The 10062-nt window shown below is 48.6% G+C and overlaps 1 protein-coding gene across 2 annotated transcripts in view; it reads left to right on the top strand.

Moving 5' to 3' along the window:
- Positions 1 to 4637: 4637 nt before the first annotated feature.
- The window catches only part of TTLL12 (tubulin tyrosine ligase like 12), a 63402-nt gene continuing 57977 nt past the window's right edge, over positions 4638 to 10062 (top strand). The window contains exon 1 of one of the 2 annotated variants that reach the window (XM_040439173.1): positions 4638 to 4807. In XM_040439173.1, coding sequence (XP_040295107.1) covers positions 4649 to 4807 — 159 coding nt within the window. In that variant the 5' untranslated portion in view covers positions 4638 to 4648. The remainder of the gene's footprint in view (positions 4808 to 10062) is intronic. The other variant, XM_040439172.1, reaches the window with a different exon arrangement.

Below are 10062 nucleotides of genomic sequence, written 5' to 3'. Positions count from 1 at the left end.
GATGAGGGCTGTATATACTATGCTGGTGGTGGGCAGAGCAGTACACAGATGAGGGCTGTACATACTATGGTGGGCAGAGCAGTATACAGATGAGGGCTGTACATACTATGGTGGGCAGAGCAGTATACAGATGAGGGCTGTACATACTATGCTGGTGGTGGGCAGAGCAGTATACAGATGAGGGCTGTACATCCTATGGTGGGCAGAGCAGTATACAGATGAGGGCTGTACATACTATGGTGGGCAGAGCAGTATACAGATGAGGGCTGTACATACTATGGTGGGCAGAGCAGTATACAGATGAGGGCTGTACATCCTATGGTGGGCAGAGCAGTATACAGATGAGGGCTGTACATACTATGGTGGGCAGAGCAGTATACAGATGAGGGCTGTATATACTATGCTGGTGGTGGGCAGAGCAGTATACAGATGAGGGCTGTACATCCTATGGTAGGCAGAGCAGTATACAGATGAGGGCTGTACATACTATGGTGGGCAGAGCAGTATACAGATGAGGGCTGTACATACTATGCTGGTGGTGGGCAGAGCAGTATACAGATGAGGGCTGTACATACTATGGTGGTGGTGGGCAGAGCAGTATACAGATGAGGGCTGTACATACTATGGTGGGCAGAGTAGTATACAGATGAGGGCTGTACATACTATGCTGGTGATGGGCAGAGCAGTATACAGATGAGGGCTGTACATACTATGGTGGTGGTGGGCAGAGCAGTATACAGATGAGGGCTGTACATACTATGGTGGGCAGAGCAGTAAACAGATGAGGGCTGTATATACTATGCTGGTGGTGGGCAGAGCAGTATACAGATGAGGGCTGTACATACTATGGTGGGCAGAGCAGTATACAGATGAGGGCTGTACATACTATGGTGGGCAGAGCAGTATACAGATGAGGGCTGTACATCCTATGGTGGGCAGAGCAGTATACAGATGAGGGCTGTACATACTATGGTGGGCAGAGCAGTATACAGATGAGGGCTGTATATACTATGCTGGTGGTGGGCAGAGCAGTACACAGATGAGGGCTGTACATACTATGGTGGTGGTGGGCAGAGCAGTATACAGATGAGGGCTGTACATACTATGGTGGTGGTGGGCAGAGCAGTATACAGATGAGGGCTGTACATACTATGGTGGGCAGAGCAGTATACAGATGAGGGCTGTATATACTATGCTGGTGGTGGGCAGAGCAGTATACAGATGAGGGCTGTACATACTATGGTGGGCAGAGCAGTATACAGATAAGGGCTGTACATACTATGCTGGTGGTGGGCAGAGCAGTATACAGATGAGGGCTGTACATACTATGGTGGGCAGAGCAGTATACAGATGAGGGCTGTACATACTATGCTGGTGGTGGGCAGAGCAGTACACAGATGAGGGCTGTACATACTATGCTGGTGGTGGGCAGAGCAGTATACAGATGAGGGCTGTACATACTATGCTGGTGGTGGGCAGAGCAGTATACAGATGAGGGCTGTACATACTATGGTGGTGGTGGGCAGAGCAGTATACAGATGAGGGCTGTACATACTATGGTGGGCAGAGCAGTATACAGATGAGGGCTGTATATACTATGCTGGTGGTGGGCAGAGCAGTATACAGATGAGGGCTGTACATCCTATGGTGGGCAGAGCAGCATACAGATGAGGGCTGTACATACTATGATGGGCAGAGCAGTATACAAATGAGGGCTGTACATACTATGGTGGGCAGAGCAGTATACAGAAGAGGGCTGTACATACTATGCTGGTGGTGGGCAGAGCAGTATACAGATGAGGGCTGTACATACTATGCTGGTGGTGGGCAGAGCAGTATACAGATGAGGGCTGTACATACTATGGTGGTGGTGGGCAGAGCAGTATACAGATGAGGGCTGTACATACTATGGTGGTGGTGGGCAGAGCAGTATACAGATGAGGGCTGTACATACTATGGTGGTGGTGGGCAGAGCAGTATACAGATGAGGGCTGTACATACTATGGTGGGCAGAGCAGTTCACAGATGAGGGCTGTACATCCTATGGTGGGCAGAGCAGTATACAGATGAGGGCTGTACATACTATGGTGGGCAGAGCAGTATACAGATGAGGGCTGTATATACTATGCTGGTGGTGGGCAGAGCAGTACACAGATGAGGGCTGTACATACTATGGTGGTGGTGGGCAGAGCAGTATACAGATGAGGGCTGTACATACTATGGTGGTGGTGGGCAGAGCAGTATACAGATGAGGGCTGTACATACTATGCTGGTGGTGGGCAGAGCAGTATACAGATGAGGGCTGTACATACTATGGTGGGCAGAGCAGTATACAGATGAGGGCTGTACATACTATGCTGGTGGTGGGCAGAGCAGTACACAGATGAGGGCTGTACTTACTATGGTGGGCAGAGCAGTATACAGATGAGGGCTGTACATACTATGCTGGTGGTGGGCAGAGCAGTACACAGATGAGGGCTGTACATACTATGGTGGGCAGAGCAGTATACAGATGAGGGCTGTACATACTATGCTGGTGGTGGGCAGAGCAGTATACAGATGAGGGCTGTACATACTATGGTGGGCAGAGCAGTATACAGATGAGGGCTGTACATACTATGGTGGGCAGAGCAGTATACAGATGAGGGCTGTATATACTATGCTGGTGGTGGGCAGAGCAGTACACAGATGAGGGCTGTACATACTATGGTGGTGGTGGGCAGAGCAGTATACAGATGAGGGCTGTACATACTATGGTGGTGGTGGGCAGAGCAGTATACAGATGAGGGCTGTACATACTATGGTGGGCAGAGCAGTAAACAGATGAGGGCTGTACATACTATGCTGGTGGTGGGCAGAGCAGTATACAGATGAGGGCTGTACATACTATGGTGGACAGAGCAGTATACAGATGAGGGCTGTACATACTATGCTGGTGGTGGGCAGAGCAGTATACAGATGAGGGCTGTACATCCTATGGTGGGCAGAGCAGTATACAGATGAGGGCTGTACATACTATGCTGGTGGTGGGCAGAGCAGTATACAGATGAGGGCTGTACATACTATGCTGGTGGTGGGCAGAGCAGTATACAGATGAGGGCTGTACATCCTATGGTGGGCAGAGCAGTATACAGATGAGGGCTGTACATACTATGGTGGGCAGAGCAGTATACAGATGAGGGCTGTACATACTATGGTGGGCAGAGCAGTATACAGATGAGGGCTGTACATCCTATGGTGGGCAGAGCAGTATACAGATGAGGGCTGTACATACTATGGTGGGCAGAGCAGTATACAGATGAGGGCTGTATATACTATGCTGGTGGTGGGCAGAGCAGTACACAGATGAGGGCTGTACATACTATGGTGGGCAGAGCAGTATACAGATGAGGGCTGTACATACTATGGTGGGCAGAGCAGTATACAGATGAGGGCTGTACATACTATGCTGGTGGTGGGCAGAGCAGTATACAGATGAGGGCTGTACATCCTATGGTGGGCAGAGCAGTATACAGATGAGGGCTGTACATACTATGGTGGGCAGAGCAGTATACAGATGAGGGCTGTACATACTATGGTGGGCAGAGCAGTATACAGATGAGGGCTGTACATCCTATGGTGGGCAGAGCAGTATACAGATGAGGGCTGTACATACTATGGTGGGCAGAGCAGTATACAGATGAGGGCTGTATATACTATGCTGGTGGTGGGCAGAGCAGTATACAGATGAGGGCTGTACATCCTATGGTAGGCAGAGCAGTATACAGATGAGGGCTGTACATACTATGGTGGGCAGAGCAGTATACAGATGAGGGCTGTACATACTATGCTGGTGGTGGGCAGAGCAGTATACAGATGAGGGCTGTACATCCTATGGTGGGCAGAGCAGTATACAGATGAGGGCTGTACATACTATGGTGGGCAGAGCAGTATACAGATGAGGGCTGTACATACTATGCTGGTGGTGGGCAGAGAAGTATACAGATGAGGGCTGTACATACTATGGTGGGCAGAGCAGTATACAGATGAGGGCTGTACATACTATGCTGGTGGTGGGCAGAGCAGTATACAGATGAGGGCTGTACATCCTATGGTGGGCAGAGCAGTATACAGATGAGGGCTGTACATACTATGGTGGGCAGAGCAGTATACAGATGAGGGCTGTACATACTATGGTGGGCAGAGCAGTATACAGATGAGGGCTGTACATCCTATGGTGGGCAGAGCAGTATACAGATGAGGGCTGTACATACTATGGTGGGCAGAGCAGTATACAGATGAGGGCTGTATATACTATGCTGGTGGTGGGCAGAGCAGTATACAGATGAGGGCTGTACATCCTATGGTGGGCAGAGCAGTATACAGATGAGGGCTGTACATACTATGGTGGGCAGAGCAGTATACAGATGAGGGCTGTACATCCTATGGTGGGCAGAGCAGTATACAGATGAGGGCTGTACATACTATGGTGGGCAGAGCAGTATACAGATGAGGGCTGTACATACTATGGTGGGCAGAGCAGTATACAGATGAGGGCTGTACATCCTATGGTGGGCAGAGCTGGGCACAGTTGGGGCGGCTGTGTGGGTTGCCCTGACATTGAGGGCAGAGCCTGGAGCCGCCTCCTAGAATCCGCTTCCCCTCCCGCATGCTCAGTGCTCCAGTGTCAGGCAGCATGGCCGAGCCCGGCTCCCAGCAGCAGGATGAGGGTTACTCTCAGTTCGTGGCCTTGCACCAGGCGGCTCTCCTGGCATCGGGGGTCCCGCAGTTTTACTGGCCGAGCCTGCACCGGAAGATAGAAGGAGAGGTAGGCGGCGGGGAGGGGTCCTCGTCTCTCCGGACACTTTGGGGTGTCACTGGGACTGCTCGTCTAGGGGTTGGGAGACAATACTGGGTATGCAGGTGACTGTGGAAGCGGGGTGTCACCGGATTAGGGGGTGACCCATGTAACAGGTGTCATCATGTGGAGCCTTGCGACAGCTGCACCTGGGGCTGGCGGTGACTGCACATTCTGACACTAATCTAAAGTCAAGCGGCAGGATTTGCAGAAGAATTTCATTTTAAGGGTTAAATTGCAGCGGGCATCACCTGCTACAAGCAAAGTTTCCTCATATTTGGCATTTCTGAACAAAATTAAGTAAAATGAAATCACCCCAAAAAGACGAAGACTGGTGACAGATTTGCATTCCATCATATTAGGGATACTGGTCATCTTCTGCGGTGGGAGCGCACCCTAGAAGACCACTGGTTGTCTCAAAGGGGTGTCCAGGGACTTGTCACACGTGCCCGCTTAGCGGTATAATGGCTAGGATAAGCCAAAACATCAGAATAGTGGGGACCCACTTCTCAGCATTGGAACAACACTGATGGTCATGCCTGAGATCAGGGATCAGCAACCTTCAGCACTCCAGCTGCTGTGAAACTACAACTCCCAGCATGCACACTTATGTTCCCACAGGAGTGAAAGGAGGATTCCAGAATAGCTGGAGTGCTGGAGGTGGCTGATCCCTCCCTTAGGACCTTGTTCAGTTTGATGCCCGTATTTTATCCATGAAGTATCCGTGCTTGGCCCATGTGTGCGCTTTTTGCCCCCTGTGTGTCATTCGTGTTCCACAGACACCGCTCAGCTGAAAATTCATTTCCAGAGCATCTCCTACCGATGGTCCTCTATCCATGTCTGTGGTTTTTCATGGACCCAGAGACTTCAAAGGGCGTGTTTGGCCCGCATCACAGACCGAAGTACTGCACGCTCCCAGGATTTTTCCACTGACTCATGGTCAGTGGAAAACCACTGATGTGTGAACAAACGCATTAAAATCAATGGGTCCATGGAGAAGACGGACAGGCCTTAGATGGTTTGAAGATTCCTCTGATAACTCGTATCTATGGCCATCTTTACAGCCAATGTGAAATCCTTCACATAACTCTTATGATCTACATGATTTTTCACGTTCCCTCCATACCCATCAGAAGAATGCCCAGGTTAGGTTTCCTGAGCGAGGGAATTGCTCTTCATGGAGTTTACCAATATGTTCTTCATACTGACGCCAGAGGTGGCCCTCTACCTCAGCAGGAACATCCTATGTTATGTTATTCCCCTGACCTTGAGGGCACGTAAAGAGCCAGTTATTAATGGGTATTGCAATCTCAGGAGGCAGAATGCCTGAGATGACCCTACAAAACGCTACCTCAGCACTGTAGGCAGAAAGTGCCAGAAAATTGAAACGGTGGAAACCTGTGGGTCTTTAAAACATTGGGAGCAAGGGCTTGGCCCCTGCTAATCCTGAACTAGGAGTGTGAGTCCTAGGAGTGTTTACAGATAAACCTTCTAGCTGTGCCAGGTCCCGGCATGTTACCTGAGCCCTCAGTCTTGGCAAGTGTTATTCTGTGCAGGTCATGTAAGTTTCGGTGGCACACATACATGAAGAGTTACGTAAATTTTGGCTTCGATTACAGCCCCTCCCATTGATTTGTTGAAGAGACAAGCCCTTTTTATAGTCAAGATGTTCTGCTGCAACCTGCCCGGTTTCTTTACCTTGTTCGGCCTCGTTCACGTTTCCATGTCCATTAGGTTTTCCACGAATGTCTATCTGTGTTTCATCCATGAAGCTTCTGTGTTTTTTTTCCCCCCTCCATGTGTCATCTGTGTTCCACAGACACTGCTAAACTGAAAATGTACACTGCCTGTCCTCCCCAAAAAAGTCGCCACCTGGAATTAACTAAGCAAATAGTTATGAGCCTCCTATTGGATAATTACGGCATGGGCGATTATCTTTCAGCTGGCAACAAGTTATTTAACCCCAACTGGTGCACTTGCTTCTCATTTCTTAACCACTTGCCGCAACTAACGCCGAAAGGAGTCATCGCGGCGGCTCCCCCAGGCTACGCTAACGCCGATTGGCGTCATCTCGCGTGAGCCGAGATTTCCTGTGAACGCGTGCACACAGGCGCGCGCGCTCACAGGAACGGAAGGTAAGAGAGTGGATCTCCAGCCTGTCAGCGGCGATCGTTCGCTGGCAGGCTGGAGATGTGTTTTTTTAAACCCCTAACAGGTATATTAGACGCTGTTTTGATAACCGCGTCTAATATACCTGCTACCTGGTCCTCTGGTGGTCCCCTTTGTTTGGATCGACCACCAGAGGACACAGGTAGCTCAGTAATATGTTGCACCAAGCACCACTACACTACACCCCCCCCCCTGTCACTTATTAACCCCTGATCACCCCATATAGACTCCCTGATCACCCCCCTGTCATTGATTACCCCCCTGTCATTGATCACCCCCCTGTAAAGCTCCGTTCAGACGTCCGCATGATTTTTACGGATCCACTGATAGATGGATCGGATCCGCAAAACGCATACGGACGTCTGAATGGAGCCTTACAGGGGCGTGATCAATGACTGTGGTGATCACCCCATATAGACTCCCTGATCACCCCCCTGTCATTGATCACCCCCCTGTAAAGCTCCGTTCAGACGTCCGCATGATTTTTACGGATCCACTGATAGATGGATCGGATCCGCAAAACGCATACGGACGTCTGAATGGAGCCTTACAGGGGCGTGATCAATGACTGTGGTGATCACCCCATATAGACTCCCTGATCACCCCCCTGTCATTGATTACCCCCCTGTCATTGATCACCCCCCTGTAAAGCTCCATTCAGACGTCCGCATGATTTTTACGGATCCACTGATAAATGGATCGGATCCGCAAAACACATACAGGCGTCTCCCTGGAGCCTTCCAGGGGGGGGTGATCACCCCATATAGACTCCCTGATCACCCCCCTGTCATTGATCACCCCCCCCTGTCATTGATCACCCCCCCCTGTCAGGCTGCATTAAGATGTCCGTATGATTTTTACGGATCCACGGATACATGGATCGGATCTGCAAAACACATACGGACATCTGAATGGAGCCTTATAGGGGGGGTGATCAATGACAGGGGGGTGATCACCCCATATAGACTCCCTGATCACCCCCCTGTCATTGATCACCCCCCTGTCATTGATCACCCCCCTGTCCTTACATTTTCACCCCTCTGTCCATTCAGACATTTTTTTGGCCCAAGTTAGCGGAAATTATTTTTTTTTCTTACAAAGTCTCATATTCCACTAACTTTTGTCAAAAAATTAAATCTCACATGAACTCACCATACCCCTCACGGAATCCAAATGCGTAACAATTTTTAGACATTTATATTCTAGACTTCTTCTCACGCTTTAGGGCCCCTAGAATGCCAGGGCAGTATAAATACCCCACATGTGACCCCATTTCGGAAAGAAGACACCCCCAGGTATTCCGTGAGGGGCATATTGAGTCCATGAAAGATTGAAATTTGTGTCCCAAGTTAGCGGAAAGGGAGACTTTGTGAGAAAAAAATAAATAAAATCAATTTCCGCTAACTTGTGCCAAAAAAAATTTTTTTCTATGAACTCGCCATGCCCCTCATTGAATACCTTGGGGTGTCTTCTTTCCAAAATGGGGTCACATGTGGGGTATTTATACTGCCCTGGCATTTTAGGGGCCCTAAAGCGTGAGAAGAAGTCTGGGATCCAAATGTCCAAAAATGCCCTCATAAAAGGAATGTGGGCCCCTTTGCGCATCTAGGCTGCAAAAAAGTGTCACACATCTGGTATCGCTGTACTCAGGAGAAGTTGGGCAATGTGTTTTGGGGTGTCATTTTACATATACCCATGCTGGGTGAGATAAATATCTTGGTCAAATGCCAACTTTGTATAAAAAAAATGGGAAAAGTTGTCTTTTGCCGAGATATTTCTCTCACCCAGCATGAGTATATGTAAAAAGACACCCCAAAATACATTGCCCAACTTCTCCTGAATACAGCGATACCACATGTGTGACACTTTTTTGCAGTTTAGGTGGGCAAAGGGGCCCACATTCCAAAGAGCACCTTTAGGATTTCACAGGTCATTTACCTACTTACCACACATTAGGGCCCCTGGAAAATGCCAGGGCAGTATAACTACCCCACAAGTGACCCCATTTTGGAAAGAAGACACCCCAAGGTATTCCGTGAGGGGCATGGCGAGTTCCTAGAATTTTATATTTTTTGTCACAAGTTAGCGGAAAATGATGATTTTTATTTTTTTTTCTCCCTTACAAAGTCTCATATTCCACTAACTTGTGACAAAAAATAAAAACTTCCATGAACTCACTATGCCCATCACGAAATACCTGGGGGTGTCTTCTTTCCAAAATGGGGTCACTTGTGGGGTAGTTATACTGCCCTGGCATTCTAGGGGCCCAAATGTGTGGTAAGAAGTTTGAAATCAAAATGTGTAAAAAATGACCAGTGAAATCCGAAAGGTGCTCTTTGGAATATGGGCCCCTTTGCCCACCTAGGCTGCAAAAAAGTGTCACACATGTGGTATCTCCGTACTCAGGAGAAGTTGGGGAATGTGTTTTGGGGTGTCATTTTACATATACCCATGCTGGGTGAGAGAAATATCTTGGCAAAAGACAACTTTTCCCATTTTTTTATACAAAGTTGGCATTTGACCAAGATATTTCTCTCACCCAGCATGGGTATATGTAAAATGACACCCCAAAACACATTCCCCAACTTCTCCTGAGTACGGCGATACCACATGTGTGGCACTTTTTTGCAGCCTAGGTGGGCAAAGGGGCCCACATTCCAAAGAGCACCTTTCGGATTTCACCGGTCATTTTTTACACATTTTGATTTCAAACTACTTACCACACATTTGGGCCCCTAGAATGCCAGGGCAGTATAACTACCCCACAAGTGACCCCATTTTGGAAAGAAGACACCCCAAGGTATTCGCTGATGGGCATAGTGAGTTCATAGAAGTTTTTATTTTTTGTCACAAGTTAGTGGAATATGAGACTTTGTAAGAAAAAAAATAAATAAAAAAAATCATCATTTTCCACTAACTTGTGACAAAAAATAAAAAGTTCTATGAACTCACTATGCCCATCAGCGAATACCTTAGGGTGTCTACTTTCCGAAATGGGTTCATTTGTGGGGTGTTTGTACTGTCTGGGCATTGTAGAACCTCAGGAAACATGACAG

This window comes from Bufo bufo, chromosome 1 (genome assembly GCF_905171765.1).
Source record: "Bufo bufo chromosome 1, aBufBuf1.1, whole genome shotgun sequence".
NCBI lineage: Eukaryota > Metazoa > Chordata > Amphibia > Anura > Bufonidae > Bufo > Bufo bufo.
Note: the sequence above shows the minus strand (reverse complement) of the source record. Positions and strands in the feature narration are given on the sequence as shown.